The following is a 19,575-nucleotide window of genomic DNA, read 5'->3' on the forward strand; positions in this document are numbered from 1 at the left end:
GTTACAAATTCAAGAACTTTCATTATATTGTAGGCTATGTTATAAAAATACTTAAATAAAACGTTCTGGTGTTTACACCGATCAAGGTTTATTTGGTGCGAATGAGCAGAGCCCAATCCCTATCCCATGAAGGCGCATAAAGCTTTAATATCTTCTTTTTATTTACTCTGATTTAATTGTTGTTGGGTCTCCCAGGGCTTATGGAGCAGGGGAACAGGGGCATTTCTTTTAAGGGAGCAAGGAACATTATTAAATTATTTTCAGGGAACAAGAGATCAGAACTCCTGATTAGATTGTTGGGATCAAGGGAACACTAATCTACATACAATTACTGAGGGATGCCCTTGACAAACAACTGCAATGCAAGCAAGCCGGCTCTAGGAAAGACAAATCTTGCACAGGCCATACTGCCACCCTAAGGATAAGATTTCGTAGAACAGTCTAATGAATGGCAGACGCCATTATAAAATGAACTTTATTGATTTCGAAAACGCAGTGTTAACAGGAACATCATATGGAAGCTTATACACCACCATGGAATTCCATCAAAGTTCATTAAGTTGTTTCAGGACTTTTACGAGCCCTCATCTTGTCAAGCCATCCACAGTGGAAAACAGTCTGAATCTTTGAAATGAGTACAGGAGTCCGGTAATGCTGCTTGCTGTCTTCATGATCCTTATTATAGTTGTGGCCTAGATCACGAGGGAGGTGGAAGACAAGAGTATTTAGTACCCTTCTTTTAACAAGACAGGCATGCATTGGACACTAACAACTCAGCTATATGACCTAGATTTTGCGGATGATATATGCCTCCTCTATTAGAAACTGCAACATATGCAAGCCAAGACCAATAACCTGGCGCTCATCGCAGAGAGCACTGGCCTCAGGGTAAGCAAAGAAAAAAAAACAAAGTCAGGCAAGGCAATAACAAGTAGAAAGATAAAATCAAGTTGAGCGGCGAATCGAAGATCTGGAAGATGAAGAAAGGTTCACCATATCTGGGTAGCGCCATCAAAGTCACCGGCGGTGCTTAGGAGGGTGTGAAGAATAGATTAGGCAAAACCAGAACGGCCGTCCACACGCTTAGAGGGTCCACAAAGATGCCGCTTTCCCGCCCATTTTTTCCTATTAATCCCGCCATCCCGCCCATTTTTGCCTGGAAATCCCGATCCCGCCCACTTTTCAAAGACGTTTGTGCGTTAAGTATTAATTTGTTAAATTATGATTTAATTAGTTACCCAGAAACTTTTTCAAAATAAATATCCCATAAAAGATGAGAAAAGAACTCAATGGGTAGCAGATAAGCAAGCACAAATGATTATTAATAACGTTTCTTTCTGTAAACAGCTTACTGTTTTGTTTTGTTTTTTCTGTCCACGTATCAGCAAAAGAAAATGACTGCTCATTCCCATATTCAAGAGAAGGCCCGTAAACACACTTGACAATTTCTTTCAAAGCTTTCAGTGTCTTCACTTTCCTTGAAATCTGGCCTCAGAACTTTTCTTTCTGAACGAAGGCATTGCTGCTCGCTCATCCTTTTCGTAATATATTGTGACGCAATTCGTAATGTCGCATACTTCGTTCGGTAAATGACTATTAGACCTATTATCACAATTCGGTGTGGCCATCCTGGCCAAAACAAGCCGGGCACTCTGGAAAAGGTCGAAAGACTAGAAAAACTGGAAAGGATTGGGGGACCAAGATTACAAATGCAAGCGTCAAAAATGTTCGAAATGGACAGATGTCATTGATGTCAGATTCCAATAGGACTCAAAGACCTCGTCAAGTGTCATGATGCTAACGTAGTCAAGCGATAATGGATAGATACGTTTCACAGAACCTGACAGGGTACAGAGCCGTTGCTATTCGTTACTTGAAACCTGACACAGCTTACCCTGGGTATCTGAGGTTTTTCTTCCGCCGCGCACGAGAAAAAACCTCTGGTACCCAGGGTAGACACAGCTATGTGCACAAAAGGTTCGTTTCTGCCAGCTTGTGGCTTTTGCGCTGGTCAATAACAATTTATGTGGTCATGTAAGAATTGAAATCCTGTATCCCGCTCTGTTCCCCTTGTGGATCGCACATCCTAACCCCATAAAAATACTAAATCCCGCTCCCGCTAGTAATTGTAATTCCCCTTCCCACACGTGTTTTCAGCTCAAAAATCCCAAATATCACAGCGAGAAAACGCCAAATCCCGCATCCCGCCAAACCTATTGGCGACCCTCCACTTAGACCAGTCTGGAATGCCTCATCAATTTCTAGCAAAATCAAATTGCGCATCTTCACCTCTTCAAATGTTAAAGCTCCGCTCCTCTGTGGATCAGGGACCTGGAAAGTGTGACAAGCTCTATCGAAAAAGCTGCAAAACTTTGTCAATAAATATCTCAGAAAGATCCTCAAGACACATTGGCCGGAAAAAATTAGTAACAAAGAACTTTGGAGTAGGACGGGACAAGACCACATACCAACCAACAAAGCAAGACGGAGATGGCCTTGGGTAGGCCACAGTCTGCGAAAACGAGCCACTGACACGACTAAGCAGGCCTTGAAGTGGATTCTGTTAAGACGTGCATAATAACGTCGACTGAAGAACAGATGAAGATGGCACAGCTGAGAATGTGGCACAAAACAGATTCCGCTGGCGGAGCACTGTTGAAGCTCTTTACTCCACTAGGAGCCTAAAGTATTAAGTCAGTTACCACTAAATACAGTATCTCAACCTCTTTTAACGCTTATTGTCGAAAATGCATTTTGAGAAATGAAAAGTGGTACCAACGGCATGCCCCTACAGCATGAACCGATTACAGATTCAGCTGGGCAATCAAGGAACGGTTGAAAAGGCATCGTTTTACACCATTTGCTTACTTCACAGCACCCAAGTCCTACTACCCACAAATTTTCATGACAACACATTACAAGGATTTACCCAGGTTTCGCCCTCGAAAGGCACTCAAACTATCTGAAAAAAAAGCAGATTGCAAGCATCTCTGTTGACGAAAAGAGCTTCCATTCGCTTATTTTTGTACTTGATGAAGGTAACTTTTCAAATTCCATGTTGGTTTCACCAATGACGAATTACTCAAAATATACCACACGCTTATCGCTCTCGACAAGGTACTTTTATCGGGCCGCAGCAGAGACTTCCATACATCATGATAAGGAGTATAGGCTTTTAGAAAAGTTTAGTTTCGACTTCAAATTCAATCTACCAGTGGGCTTTTGATGATATTGAACTTAGCTAAAATTAGCCCTTTCGCTCACGAGCTTCGATGAAGGTACTTGTATCGGACTAAAATATTATAATACTTGGAGCTTTTGCTAATCAAATTAATGCTTTAGAAACAGCGAGACATGCACTATGAGCTACTCAAAGTATATTGATAGATATCATCGCGTTGACCTGTAGGAACGAAAAGAAAAAGCACAATTTTCGGCCATTTTCGGCGGCAGCAGGCAGCTGAAATGGCGATTTTCGGACTTTCCTCGATTTCGAAAAAAACTGAAGCGCTTTACGACCTTTGAATGATATTTTCGAAAACAACTCACTATAGGGGTTATTTGGGCAAAATATGGAGAAATCTGAAATTTCGCGACCGTCATCTCATTTTTGGTATTTACAGTAATTGACTCTTAAGCCCTTCAGCAGCCATTCTTAGTGCTTGCTTCTCCTTTAAGAACCTTGCTTCAACCTCGATCTAATGCTGCAGCCTTAGACTTCGCGTCAATTAACTTTATATTAGCAGACAATGATGAGAAAAGAGAGCCCTTTGAGTGGCCACATGCTTTAGATTTTACTGAGCTCGTGTCACGTAAACCGCTACGAAGCTTCTTTACTTCGTGCAGAAAGTCATTAATTCTTTGCTTTGATCGTAACATCATTATCACGAGTGTCATACCATTGATGAGCTAATTCAATTTCATTATCGTCATCCAAAGCATTGAGGTACATATCATATGCTTCTTGCATTTTCACAAACAGTTGATCTAACTGAACAACTTCAATACGCACTTGCTTTTCGTTCTCAAAATCCGCCAGCAAGGACAACATTACGTTAATCTGTTTAGTTAAGTTGCCAAGTGCAGTTTTTCGATTTTCTTTCGATTCAACCTTTGAATCTCAAATTGCCTACCCTTCTCTGTAGGAATCCGTTTCTCGCGTCCACAGCCGCTTCCACATTGAGTTTCTTGAAGGTCCACGATGCCGGTCAGCGGAGATATTGCACGTGGTGACAAGCTGTGAAGTGTCTCGAGCTCCATATTCACTTGGCGTCCAAACTGTAAAAGCCGTAAAGTCCATCGTTTCTTCATCTAGATCAACGGGGGAAACGCTCGACACTCCTGTTTAAAATACGAAAGTCATTAATTCACGAGTGTTCGTACCGCTCGATACTTTTGTTTCCCCGAAGTTCCGTTACCTTGAAGGAAGCTTAATTTCAAGACCAATTTTGTGTTTGGCTTAGTCTCGTTCGACTGCCAACTGACACTGCTCGAGTCACTCTCTAAAAAAATGAAACGGCTTTTTCTTTCTTTTTCCCGCTTCTCGTACCTGTTTACAGCCTCGACAAGACCTTTTTTGTACCTTATCTTTGGCCCAGTCAAGTAAAATATTTATTATCTAAATTCTGACAACTTTCCTCCATTTTAAAAAACAGAGGGAAAGTGTTTGTTATATTGACGCCATATATATGTCTGTTCTGTCCTCTAATAGATCATAGGTGAAAACCATATCAAAATGAGAATAATTTTGAATTATTATATAAATATTAATTGATGTGTTCATTGTAGTTTGTAAAAAAATAAATAAATAAATAAATGACGTCAGTTTTTCATGCGTCTGCTCAGTTATTGACAACGAATTTCTTCATAACATTGTTAAAGTAGTCTGCGGATCCACCGTCGGCTTATGGCTATCACCCTGTGGATCCACAGCTACTTTGACAATGCTATGACCAGCTTCATGATCAATAATAAGACAGACGGACAAAAACTGACGTCAATTTGTTAAACAAAAACTTGTCTCTGCAGAGCAAAAGTTCACACACCATAACTCAGTCACTAGAAGTCTTCACACGAAGAACCTGTGTTACAAGCATTCGAGTTCATGGTTTATGTTTTGACGTTTCCTTCTGGGTTCAAAGGACTCGATTGGCCTCCTAGTTTCACTTGGACGTTTGACACTTCCTGTTTGGTCGTTAATTGTACCAGGTGTAGTGCAGAGGGGAAGTGGGAGGGGCGTAATCAACACCACTGAATATCGATTTAGATGCGTTTACATGCGTCATGGTAGACTCGAAAAAAATACTCCTTGTCGTCCCCAGAGCTACGCGGACCGAAGGAACGGAGATGCTCGTCGTTTTTCTTAGGGTGCAAAAAGGAGGTTTTGGAACGCATTAGTTAATTAATCAATTAGTTGATTTTTCCTGGACAAAATGTCGCCGAGTATAATAACCGTTAAAAAGTCATTTTGAATTTCAATTGACGTTTAATTTGTGATCTCCGATACCTATTGTGTTTGTGGGGTGTAACTCGATTTAGTTACCTTTGCATGCGTCGTGGAAGACTCACCAGAATACTCCTTCTTGTCCCCAGAGCCACGCGGACCGAAGGAACGAAGTTGCTCGTCGTCTTGCTTAGGGTGTGAAAAAAAGATTTTGGAACGTAATAGTTCATCAATTAGTTGATGTTTCTTGGATAAAATGTCGCCGAGTATATTAACCGTTAAAAAAATCATTTTGAATTTTGACGTTTGTAATCTCCGATACCCATTGTGTTTGTGGGGTGTAACTCGCTAAAAAGTTACTGACTTTAGAACCATCCTTTTACTGTTTTGGACTGACGTTAGACGAACCGCGCCTAGATAAGAGCACACCTGGTGAGGGGAATTAGGTCGAGGGGTAGCAGTTTATTTTCTTCCCATTCCCTTATCCTTTTTTTTTTTTGGTTTGTTTGTTTGTTGTTTTTTACTTTGCGGCGGCAGGCTGTGATCTTTGTTGAAATTTTTATGATTAAAAAGTCAGTGAAAAGACCACAAGGTTGATCTTGAATCAAACCAGCTGGTCTGTTTGCACGATCAATTTGGTAAAAGGCCACTGGACCTTCGGGCAATCAGCAAGATAAGATAAGATGAGAACTTTATTAACGTGTCGAAGTCGCTAGCATACAATGTATACTAACTGGGGACACCTAACTACAATTCCTTATCTAATAATTAATAAAATATGAAATACATGTACGTATGTAACAGTTACGAACACCTGGGAGAATTCAGCTCATGAACGAACAAACCGCTTTGAAAGTTGTATCTAAGGGCTAAGCTTGCTGATCTTGCTCAGGCGCAACGTGGGCGGGGCTAAAAAGACAGCAAAGCTTCTTAAATGTTTTAATTTAACTCTCATTTTTTTTTATCTTTCAGCAAACGAACATACTTTATTAACTGTCCTGAGATCCGATAAAACAAGAACGTTCAATTCAAGAAGCATTTGGCTATCCTCATGAGCTCGCCCTGGGTGTGAGCAGACCTCTATGGTTATTCTCAGCACCTACACGCGTTCATTTATTTATCCACGATAAAAAATATCCGGCAACGCTGAGAGGGTCGTGTTTAAGAATTGAAAACCAAACGAAACCCATTCATAGCCATATAATGAGTTTTCCCACACAACACATTGTCTACCCCTCTCAATAGAACAATTGGTTGAAATTTTATGATTAAAAAGTCAGTGAAAAGACCACGAGGTTGATCTTGAATCAAACCAGCTGGTCTGTTTGCACGATCATTTGGTAAAAGGCCACTGGACCTTCGGGCACTGAGTTACAAATACCTGGGAGAATTCAGCTCATGACCGAATAAATTGCTTTGGAAGTTGTATCTAAGGGCTAAGCTTGCTGATCTCGCTCAGGCGCAACGTGGGCGGGGCTAAAAAGACAGCAAAGCTTCTTAAATGTTTTAATTTAACTCTCATTTTTTTTTATCTTTCAGCAAACGAACATACTTTATTAACTGTCCTGAGATCCGATAAAACAAGAACGTTCAATTCAAGAAGCATTTGGCAATCCTCTTGAGCTCGCGCTGGGTGTGAGTAGATCTGTATCGTTCTTCTCAGCACCTACACACGTTCATTTATTTATCATGATAAAAATACCCGGTAACGCCACCACACCACATTGTTTACCCCTCTCAATAGAACAGAATAAGAGTCTGACCTTTTGAGAGGTTATGTCAGTATGGCAGACTACTGTTTTCAGGCATGCATCACGGAAGAATTCGCAAAATTCGTCCACTAGTATTTTCCCCCAGAAAAAGCCCTATAATGCCGCGGCAATGTAGAACTATTAAATAATGGACCAACAAGGGCGAAAAAAAAAATAGCTGTGTACTCTGTAACCGTTCAGTTATACAAAACGGAAACCGCATTTTCCTTCAGGCTCTTAAACTAATGACCTGTAAAGAAAAACTTACTATTGTAGTACATACAACATGGCTGAGCGACTAGAAACAACAGCTGACAGAATAGCACAATATTACGTAAGGCCACTATTTAATCATACTAATTAATGTTGATCAAATTTTAATTTCACTTTATCGATCTGCAGTAAGTGGCTTAAGTGGTTTTCGAGCTCCTCACAACAAGCTACTACGAATACTGAGGCACCTTCTCTGCGACTGAGGGACAAAGAACAGTTTGCACGACAAGCGAAGGTGAATAACTTTGAAATTGTTGTTTTTAAAACATTCTTAACTAAATGCCCTGAAGTGTGAAATTTTCACATATTTTCGAGAGAAAGTGTTATTCAAACTTTTGAAGAGTGTTGTATGTTTTCTTGGAAATGCTAAGCAATTCCACAAATCACTTCGGTCTAATATGAAATCACCATGTTCTCGACACTAAGGAAATTCATGGCTAGACTCTCAGAGAGAGACTATATGACAATTTGGAGAAAAAGGCACATTCAAACGTCCTGAGAGCACCTTACGTTTATTGAGAAACGTCAGTTCATTTCTAGAATTACTTTAATATGTAGCGATGATAGACGAATCTTTTGAGCTGGGCATTCTATCAATTCGGCAAGTCCAATTCCGTTAGGCTCAAATGTACTATACACGCGGCAGTCAGAAGTTGTTACATAATTGCCACGGAATGAATTCCTCAAACACCTGAGAAGTTCTGTAAGAAATTCTTCCCAGCTACTTGACGGGCATATAATCACTACGTTGAACTTCATAGCCTCTTGATCGAGCAGTCCATATTTAAGAGCTAGAAAGAGATCCTCTGTTATGTTCCTGAGAAATCACAGCTTATCTCTCCACTCAGATATTTTGAAAATGGAAATTTCGTGGAATAGCAAAAAAACCAGTACAACTGAGCCCAGGAACTTTTGTGATACTTAGCCGCAACTAAATTAGCGTTTACGGTAGACTGTAATTCTCAAAGTGTGAAATAGTGCGTGTACGGGTGAACATGTCTTGGACCATCTTCAATACGTCTTCAATAGCTTTTCTAACCCGACAAAATACAGAGAGTGCCAAACCATCAATAAGTAAGTTAGTAAAGACTTTATTTAAAGAGTGTAGAAGTAGCTGAAAAGCAGAGCGAACAATGATGTCCTTGCTCCTAGTCTATTTATCTTAAAGAAAGTTCTACAATTTATAAAATATCGTACGGCCTACTGAATTTTTAACTTCTTCGCCTATAAGACGGTCTAAAAATACATTTTTCTTTAAAGGTTTGCGGCTAACTCAATAGCATCCTTCGTTTTCAAAGAGAAGTTTTTTAATGTAGTTCAGTGCACCACTAACAACATAACAAAAGCTGCAAGAAGGCAGCCATGTATGAATGTTAAAAAACTAATTATCCGGAGACTTTTACTAATTTAAACAGTTAACTTGTTACAACAAGAGTTTATTCTAGTTGTTCTTTTTGATTTCCGGCCACAATATTAGTCTCCTTTCGTAGAACACAAAGATGGCGTTTCAATACTGCACTCTTTACATTTGCTTGGATAACTTGAATACGGAATATCACACTGACCTGTCATGAAACTCCGAAAAAAGATCATCTTTTAATATCTTATGTATTTCAAATTCCTGATTTCTTTTATTCAGTGGTTTAGATTTTGCTATTGTGAAAATGACGCTGAAAACCGTCAGTTGAACTTGACAAATGCACTAGCTATTTAGTTTTTGCCTATTTTGGTGAAGGTGAATGGGAATCTTTCGTCAAAATCATTTTTCTCTTTGGTAGCTTGGTCAGTCACTTGAAGCAAGTACGTGTTTGGAAAAATAACGCATGCATCGCTTGTGCACGTTTAAAATTGCACGTGAAGTAAGCTATTCTTGCTCAACGATACATCAGGAGAAGAATAATGAGTTGAATTGACACGCCAATCTACCCAAAGGGTCGCTTGTTGAGACCCATGTCTACGTCTGTGTAATTTTGCACGAGCAATACGAGTTTGAAAAAGCGTCTGGTTCTTTGTAACGTTACCTCGTCCAGTACGTTAATACAGAGAAAGCTCGTATTATGTGCGGGAACGCTTATCTCGTAGGCTACGCAAGATCCTGTGTAAGAAAATAAAGCGCATGTATCGCTAGCGTGCATTCAAAATCTCACATTTAACTATATAATTGTTCCGGCGGTACATCAAAAAGATAAGATAAGATATGAACTGTCAGAGTGTCTTGGATTTTGTCAGCAGACCTAACGAACGAAGTTCCTGAATGGTGCGGCATAGTAAAGTTTGATTGACAAATATGTCAAATTCGCTTGAATGATTCCAACAAACTGACATGGAAGATCAGTCACGGCATGGGAAGATTAGTTAACTTGTGCTAGACCCAAACAAAGTTTTGTCTTTGAACTCAATGGTATCCAGTTTTACTCTGAAGACACCTTCCATTTTACGGTAAAGACGTTTTGTTGTTTTAAAACAATATCTGAAGTGTAATATGAACCAGAAGAATCTATTCTTCATGTGGATATAATTGTTAATACAAGGCTATATCCAGATTTATAATCATTGCTTTCTTGCAAGATACACGACTCTTTGTAACCTTCAAGGCACAGTGGAATCTGATTATATCGCCTTTTTTTACCGAGCCACTGCTTGTTAACTATACTATACTGGCTGTATCACCTCTTCCAGAAATTAAATTAAAAATACGTCCTTAGCGCAGTGGGAGCAATTGTCGGCTTTGCTTTGTCGGATAGGTGCCCTTTTTGGTCAAGATTCGATTTGTTTTGCAATTGCACAGTGAATTTGGGCAGAATTTAGCTTGTCCAACAACACAGAAGTTTGGTCAATGTTGTTTTATTGTTGGAGGTTAGAACTATACTTTGTAGAAGTATCATGTCATTTCTCGTTGTTTCTAGTTTGCAACAAGTTATCAAACTTGATGTATATTATTACCACAAATTTGAATACTTTTCATTGTCTGACAGGTTGATTGACATATCTCATAAACAATAGACCGTTGAACCAAACCGTTTTACTTGGTTAATGTATTAGTGATGTTGTACAAGTGTGCCAAGTTTCAGGGGAATCAGTGATGTACGCTGTAGATTTGCCTACATGGCCCTCAGGTGGACTCTCTCTCAATTTTTTCGCAATTGCACCGTGAATTTAGGCGGAATTTAGCTTATCCAACAAGACTTCTGTGTAAATTGTACTGAAATATTCTTCACTTTGCCGCACTCTACTGCACCTGTTGTTTCTGGTGAAACACGCGGTAACTGGCAATTTTTTTATTTGTTTGTCAATGAATTTTCCTGCCAATGTTGACTCAGCGTTTTACTGACATAGAGAAACGTGAAGAGAATCTTGTACGTTTCTCGACGATATACAATCATAGCCTGGGAGCTGGGGGGAGGGGGATGGGAACTCCACTTAAGTTACGTAACAGCGATACGGAGAAGACGTTGTAGCTTTTGCAGTTGAAAATTTGTGTCTGTTTCGTTTCAGTCGTTGATCAGTTTGATATAGTGTCGGAGACACTTTCTAGCTGCGCTAAAGCTCGCCGTAAGCTGTAGTGGGCTACACTTTGTTCGCTAATGTGCCCTGAAACGGACTGGAACATTCGCGTCGGAAAGCAAGGTCATGTGCTTATTTTAACTGATTTTAAGAGGTGGTGTTGTGATGCCTCATCCCTGACATCAGTGTGTGTCAACAATTATTTTCAGACAAAGAAAAAATGGATTTTTTTAAATAAATTTATCTCATAAACATTTTGCTTTTTGGGTTTGCTAAATTCGAGACAAAGCAATGGTTTATTACCTTGAAGTAAGCTTAATTTTAAGACCAATTTTGTGTTTGGCTTAGTTTCGTTCGACTAAAGACTACTCGAGTCATTTTCTAGGAAAAGAAACTGCATTTTGTTTCTTCTTCCTGCTTTTCGTAGTTGTTCACAGCCTCGACAAGACCTTCTTGTACCTCATATTTCGCCTAGTCACGCAAAATATTATCTAAATTCGGAAACCTTAGGGGAAGTGTTTCATTGGCGTCATCTATGCGTCTGTCCTCTAATAGATCATAGGTGAGAACCAATCAAAATGCGAGAATAATTTGACTTACTATTGCGTTCGACGCTAGGAGAACGCATATTAATCGCGTCATTCTCGCGAGTTTATGTCCCGCGATTTTCCGCGATGCCAGATGATTTCAGGGTTTGGACGCCATTTTGGACTGGCTTTTTGGCACACATAGCCTCGGTCTGACGTGATGCCTCGCTTTGAATAATAGTGAGGTCTTACACGAAGTGCTACCCGTGCATTTCCGTGTGCTTTTCTTCGTTCGTTGTTCTACGTAGGAATCGTCGCAGTTTTCCCCAAGGTTAGTGAAGTTGTTTTGATTTATTCGAACTATTACTAGCTAAAATGCCTAAAGGTACTTATCTAAGCACCAGAAAGTTGTGTAGTGCTGTGTTTTCTCGGAAACTGGGTGGGTAACATATCGATTTGTGATCTGTGTCGTCCTTCAGGAGTCAGCTACTTTTCTCGGCGATTCAACTTCTCTGTGAGAATGAAGTTGCAACACTCACTCATCCTCATGGGGCCCATGAGGACTCTTGAGGCCGGAATGAAGTTGCAAGGCTCGACCGTAATAGCTCGAATAAATCAACACGACTTCATTGACCATGGGAAAGACAGCAAATATTCCAACGTAGCACAGCAAACGACGAAAAAAAATGGCAATGCACCCCACTCAAGGGTTTCCACTGCAGGTCAGCTTAATAGGCTCTTAATTGATGTAAGCCGGGTGTAAGCTTGCATATGAACTTAAGTGAAAAACGTTCATGTTTGGAAATAAAGTTTCATATACTGTTATTCTTTTCTATTGTTATACACAGTACCAGAAACATATTTAACCTTACTAAACGATGCGCCGGCTAGAGTTATGTGACATGTGATGCTAATAAAGGACACAAGAATTAAACAACACCCTGAAGAATACACAACTTGGAAAACCCTGGAAGCGGAATGACATAAATGGGCTTTAGTATGCGCTGCTGTCAAGGGTATGCTTTTCCAGCAGTCTGCTTTGGGTATAGGAATCAGGATCTGGCGAAACAGTCATGGATCTTGATATAAAAAGAATTGAGTTTCTGATTTGTTTTTATTAAATATAGTATGCAATATTATTGAGCATGAAATATTAATAGATAAGGTATTTCTGGTACTAAGCCTTCAATTAGATGTCCAAATACTAACTGAATATCCGCTGCTATAACCCAATCAAAGGAGACCTATGGCCAAACTCGTGAATTAAGTAATCTAGAGATGAAACATGTTAGCGAACTTGCAATTATTGGTGTACTATTAAAGGTGGTTAAAACATGCTGGGTTTGTACCACGCAAGGTCGCACTTAGCGCATAAAGCGTAGGCTTTTTTCGTTGGCTTTTGTTGCACACATGTTACAAACACATACGTCCAGAATAGCTAGGGTGGCAAAATTGCAGCTGAACATGGAGTGGTAAAGCTTAAGGGTTCTTGGGTAACAGAGGACACTCCTACCAAAAAATTCATTGAGTACTCTTTGTCTGTCTGCTGGGAAAATTCCATGTATTCAGGTCGTACGAGCTTACAGACCTTTTTCATTGCATTTCACTCAAGGCTATAGGTAAGGTTTCGTACGAGACAGCACTTCTTTTCCAATGTGGGACTGCTTGTCTCTCTATATATTGCATGTAAAATACATCAAAATAAGTAGCCTCTTTTGCCAGCATTTTCAGTGTTGATCCAAAAAATCTGTCGATCCATAAATATGAGTTCCAACAAGCTCACAGAGGGTTTCTTTCCCTTTGTTATATTTTCAGTCAGGAAGCAAAAGTATAAACAAAGGAAAGGGTAAAAATCATTTAAGCATATCAAAATTAAGTATTTGGGAATTTTTTTCTCCAAGCCGGTTTATGTGCATTTCACATCCCACTCAGAGTTCAGGTCAATGTACTAAAATAAACAAGACAAGCATAGAGAACACAACTTTAATCTAAACTTAACTCGATGGCCGTTGAACATGGACAACTCAACATGAAAAACTGAAGTGCTATAAACTACAAAGCAGTGAACGAAGGTCCTGCTTGATTAAACGCTGGATCTCACAGGAGATCTAATCAGCCAAACTTGAAAAATAAGACGATAATACGTCAAAGACTACTGCAAGACTGGCTCAACGTCCTATATTCAAAACAATATTTCGGCAGGCCTCAGGTTTAGATGTTACTAAAATATAATCAAAGGAGACCTATGGCCAAACTCGTGGATTAAGTAATCTAGAGATGAAACATATTGGTGAACTTCCAATTACTGGTGCATTATTAAATGCTGTTAAAACAAACCGGGTTTGTACCATGCAAGGTCGCACTTAGCTCACAAAGTGAAGGTTTTTTTTCGTTGGCTTTTTTTGCACACATATTACAAGGACATACGTCCAGAATAGCTTGGGTGGCAAAATTCCAGCAGAACATGGAGTGGTACAGGCTAAGGGTTCTTGGGTCACAGAGGACACTCCTGCCCAACAAATCATAGAGTATTCTCCCCCCTTCCCCTTCCCTCACACCCAGATCTTGATGTTGATCTGCCTGCTGGAAAAATTTGCATGTATTCAAGTCGTACGAGCTCACAAACGTTTTTCATTGCATTTCATTCAAGGCTACAGCTACACGTTCCTAGCAACACATCCTATCGACAAATTGCTAGAGTAACCCCTTCCTCCCTCCAGGTATCGAACGCACTTCACTAATCTCTGATTACTACTAGTATAAATATTAATTAAAGTGATCAAAACAAATTGATGTCAGTTTTTCATACATCTGTCCTGTTATTGACAATGAACTTCTTCCCAACATTGTCAAAGTAGTCTACGGATAAGGCGGCTATCGCCTCGTGGAGGCCACAGCTACTTTGACAATGTTATAACCAAATTTATGTTCAAAAGCAGGATAGACGCTTAAAAAAAAGTGACGTCAATTTGTTGAACAAAACTTGTACATGCAAAGCAAAAATTCACATACTATAACTCATCACTAGACTTCTTCAAACGAAGAACCTGTGTTTACAAGCATTCGAGCACATGGTTTTGGTTTTTACGTTTCCTTTTGGGTTCAATGGGCTCGATTGGCCTCCGAATATTACTTGGACGTTTAATACTTCCTGTTTGTTCGTTTATTGCACCAGGTGTAGTGTAGAGGGGAAGTGGGAGGGGCGTAATCAACACCACTGAATATCGATTTAGATGCGTTTACATGCGTCATGGTAGACTCGAAAAAAATACTCCTTGTCGTCCCCAGAGCTACGCGGACCGAAGGAACGGAGATGCTGGTCGTTTTTCTTAGGGTGTAAAAAGGAGGTTTTGGAACGCATTAGTTAATTAATCAATTAGTTTGTGTTTCCTGGACAAAATGTCGCCGAGTATAATAACCGTTAAAATGTCATTTTGAATTTCAATTGACGTTTAATTTGTGATCTGCGATACCCATTGTGTTTGTGGGGTGTAACTCGTTAAAAAGTACCGACTTAAGAATCATCCTTTACTGTTTTGGACTGACGTTAGACGACCCGCGCCTGGATAAGAGCCCACCTGGCGAGGGGGACTAGGTCGAGGTGGAGTTGTTTCTTTTCTTCTCATTCCCTTATCCTTGTTTTTTTGTTTTCTATTTTGAGGCGGTAGGCTGGGATGCTTGTTGAAATTCTTCAATAGTGAAAGGTTAGTGTAAAGACCACGAGGTTGACCTTGAATCAAGCCAGCTGGTCTGTTTGCACAATCATTTTAATAAAATACCACTAGACCTTCGGGCAATCGAATTCAAATACTCGGGAGAATTCATTTCATGAACGAACAAATTGTTTTCATGATTTGTGTCTAAGGGCTAAGCTTGCTGATCTCGCTCAGATGCACCGTAGGCTGGAATAAAGGACAGCAAAGGTTCTTCATTGTTGTATTTAACTCTCATCTGTTTATCTTTGAGCAAACAAACACACCACATTAATTGTCTTAAGATCCGATAAACATAGAACATTCATTTCAAGAAGCATTTGACTATCCTCGTAAACTCGCGCTGGGTGTGAGCAGATCAGTATCGTTATTCTCATTACCTACACACCTGATGAGGAGATTAATTACGTACCCCAAAAGCGTCATTGATAAGTGACCACGACACTTGAAATAATACTTACAGTGGACATATATCGTAATGCTTCCAATATATAAAAGGGAAGGGAAAGCATTCATGTCTTATACACGATAAAACTATAAAAGCAACACTGCCTTCTCACATACCACATGGTCTACCCCTCTTTAATAGAACAAAATAACGGTATGACTTTACGAGATGTTATCTCAACATGGCAGACTTCTGTTTTCAGGGTAACATATACAGCACGGAAGAATTCGCAAAATTCGTTGATTACTATATTCTCCCCCACAAAATACCTCTATAATGCTGCAACAATTAGGACAATTATATCATGGGCAAACAAAGCCGAATAAATACTAATCGTTCAGTTACACAAAACGGAGTATTGTAGTACATACCACACGGCTGAGCGACGACTCGAAACAACAGCAGGCAGAATAGCACAATATAACGAACTGGGGCTATTACCATATCAATTAATGTCGATCAAAGTTCAATTTCATCCCATCGATTTTTTGCGATATGTGGCTCAGGTGGTTTTCAAGTTCTTCACAACGAGCTACAACTGATACAGAGTTGCCTTATTGCCGTTGAAGGACAAAGACCAGTTTGCATGACTAGTGAAAGTGAATAACTTGTTCTTGACATTGTTATTAACATAATTTGAGCCTGACACTGACACATTACTATTTATAATACGTCTTAACTAGCTAAATGCTCTGCAGTCTGAAATTTTCCCAGATTATCAATAGAAAGTCTTATTCAAACCTCTTGAGAGTGTTTTATGGTTGCTCGGAAATACTAAGCAATTCCACAAATCATTTCGGTCTACTATAAAATCACCATGCTCTCGACACTTTCTCGACACTTTCTCGACACTTTTTCTCAACACAAATTTATAGCTGAATTTTCTGATAGCAACTTTGACAATTTCGAGAAAAAGACACATCCAAACGTCCTGAGAGTACTCTATGTTTATTAAGAAATGTCAATCGATTCCTATAATTACTTTCAATTGATACGTAGTATTGACAAATCTTTGGATCTTGGACATGATATCAGTTCGCCAATGATGTCTCTTTCGGGCTGAGCTTAAGAGTGCTAAATGCCTGGCAGTCAGAAATTGTTACAGAATCGCAACGGAGCAAATTCCTTAATTCCCTGAAAAGTGCTGTAAGAAATTCACAACCATTTAAAGGACTGTTTTGGTTTTTCCAGTTGACGAAATTTCTAAGTTTTAGCATGCCATAAAATGCACGTTTTCGACGCTTTGTGGTCAGACGTTTCCGAACAAACATAGAATAGGATAAGGGCATATGGTCACTGCGTGGAACTTCATAGTTCCCTGATCGAGAAGTCCATATCGAAGAACTATAGCAAGCACTCCCCTGTTATGTTCCTGAGAATTCACAGCTTCTTTCTCCACTCATAAACTTTCAAAATGGTAAATTCTTAGCATAACAAAAACCAGCAGAACTGAGCAAAAAATATCATGTGATACGTGAAACTGTAATTCTCAAAGTGTGAAATAGTGCGTGTACAACAGGCGTGAGAGAGATATGTATATTTTTATTTTTAAATTTTTTTTATGGAGTTCTTGCACCACTGACAACAGCACAATAGTTGCAAGAAGGGTGCCATGTATGTTAAAAAAACTAATTTTCCAATAACTTTTACTAGTACTAGTTAAAGACGTCCAAACAGTTAACTTGTTGAGAATAATTAGAACAAGAGTTCATAGTAGTTGTTGTAGTTGATTTTCGGCCCGAACATTAGGGTCCTTCCGCAGGGCACAAAGATGGCGTTTCCATACTGACCTCTATGAATCTCCTTGGATACCTTGAATACGGAATATCACAAAGACCTGGAACTTAACCTGGGAGATCAACTTTTAATCATCTATAATATTTCAAATTCCTGACCTCTTTTCTTCAGTGGTTTGGATTTTACAGTTGTGAAAATGACAGTGAAAACCGTCAGTTGAACTTCACAAATACACTATTTAGTTGTGGGCTACCTTAAAGAAGGTCAAAGTAAACTTTTAATGAAAATCAATGAGTTGATCGATGAATTGGCATCTCAATCTACCCAAAGCGCCGCTTGTGGAGACACATGTCTGAATCACGCATGTCTAATTTTGCACGTGTGATACCATTTTGACAAAGCCCATGTTTCTTTTTGATTAAGCTCCTCAGTGCTCAGACAAGGGACGACGTAGCCTCGTCCAGCCCCTAAATACAGAGAAAGCTCTTATTAGGTGCGGGAATGCTTGCCGCGCGGGCTACACAAGATCCTGTGTTGGAAAATAGCGTTGTATCGCTTGCGTGCGCTCAAAATCGCACATTCAACTATATCCTTGTTTTGGCGTTTTATCAGCGGCAAATAAGATATCATAAAATATAAACAGTCACAGTGTTAAGTTCTGACAGGAGAGCAAACGAACGAAGCTCCTGAATGGTGCGGCGTGGTAATGTTGATTAAACAGTATGTCAAATTCGCTTGAATGATTCCAAAAAATTGACGGTAGGGGAAGATAAGTTAACTCGCGCTAGAACCCGGTGAAGCTTTATCAGAGCTGAACTCAATGGTATCCAGTTTTACTCTGAGGACACCTCTTTTTCAAGGGTAGAGACTTCTTGTTGTTTGAACAGTATCGGAATTGCAATATGAGTCAGGAGAATATCTTGGATTTAGTTGCAAAAGTCTAAATTCGGATTCATAATCGTTGCTTTCTTGCAAGATAAGGAGAAAACACATCTCTTTGTAAACTTCAGAGCACAGATGACTCTGGTTATATCGCCTTTTTCACCAAGCCATCGCTTGTTAACTATACTATACCTTGGTGTATCACCTCATCCAGAAATCATCTTAAATATCCTCTCGCACTTGTTATTTCTGGTGAAACACGTGGTACCTGGCAACGTAGGATACGTGTAATATTTTCAGGTAGGAAAGTTTATTTGGATTTTTTTGCGTTTTTCAAAGAATTTTCTTGCCGACTTTGACTCAACGTCTTTATGGACATGGAGAAACCCGAAAAATAGATTGCGCGTTAACTTCTCTGAGGCTTACAACCATAGCCTAAGAGCTGGGGGGGGGGGGGGGAGGGGGATGGGAACTCCACATCAGTTACGTAACAGCGACGGAGGTAGTCGTCGTAGCTTTTGGGGGTTAAAGTTTGTGCCTCGGTTTCGCTTATGGTGTTTTTAAAATCAAAAACAAACACCTATAGAGTTATCTTTAAGATATCTCGGTGCCTTCTGGGTCCACAAAACGACATTTTGGTAGCTTTTTAAGGGTCATTTATAATTATACGAAACTCATCCCCGTCACTTTTATATTTGACTCCCACCGGGCACTGTCGATTAATTTACTGATCCCTTCTCAATTCCCTGCAGATGCAGTTCAACCAAACGTCTGTTACCGACGGGGCACCACTACAAGTGAATAAACCCATGGAACAAATATACTACAATCAAGTGCTGCTACAAAATTGCTCGCCCTTCCCCGACAGTCCTGCCTCTTGGGACACACAGCTACAGAGAGAAAGTGTGGAGGAATTTGAACAAGAGACTAAGAAAACTACGAACAACCTGTATTCCATACGTCACCGCTCCTCGGGAATGCCTTTGACTAATCGAAGAGAACTGAACCGAGAAAGAGAGCGCAAAAGGCAGATGCGCCTGAAGAGAGCGTTCAACGTGCTTCGCAGCGTAATACCAGATTACTTTTCCGAGAGAGAGCCCGGAGACAGGCTGTCAAGAATCCAAACGCTAAGACTGGCAAAGACGTACATCGCTACATTACATGAATTGTTAGAGACATTTTAGTACTATTTTAGGTGCTGTTGCCTCTGCTAATGCATTGTGTGCCGCCCTAAAGTATTCATCAGACACCAACGTAGGAGACAGGAAAATGACGATGTTTTCGCACTAAGTTACAC

At 39.8% G+C, this 19,575-nt stretch overlaps 1 protein-coding gene across 1 annotated transcript; it reads left to right on the top strand.

The window, feature by feature from the left end:
• The first annotated feature begins 19,030 nt into the window (after positions 1-19,030).
• LOC145493693 (uncharacterized) lies at positions 19,031-19,462 on the top strand. Its single transcript, XM_081473160.1, has one exon. The coding sequence runs from the start codon at positions 19,031-19,033 to the stop codon at positions 19,460-19,462; it is 432 nt and encodes a 143-aa protein (XP_081329286.1).
• The last annotated feature ends 113 nt before the right edge of the window (positions 19,463-19,575 follow it).

The sequence above is a fragment of the Orbicella franksi genome, chromosome 7 (genome assembly GCF_964199315.1).
Source record: "Orbicella franksi chromosome 7, jaOrbFran1.1, whole genome shotgun sequence".
Classification (NCBI taxonomy): domain Eukaryota; kingdom Metazoa; phylum Cnidaria; class Anthozoa; order Scleractinia; family Merulinidae; genus Orbicella; species Orbicella franksi.

Bases quoted from the DNA above. Each gene is read 5' to 3' on its own strand.
- LOC145493693 (XM_081473160.1), top strand. From the start codon at position 19,031: ATGCAGTTCAACCAAACGTCTGTTACCGACGGGGCACCACTACAAGTG.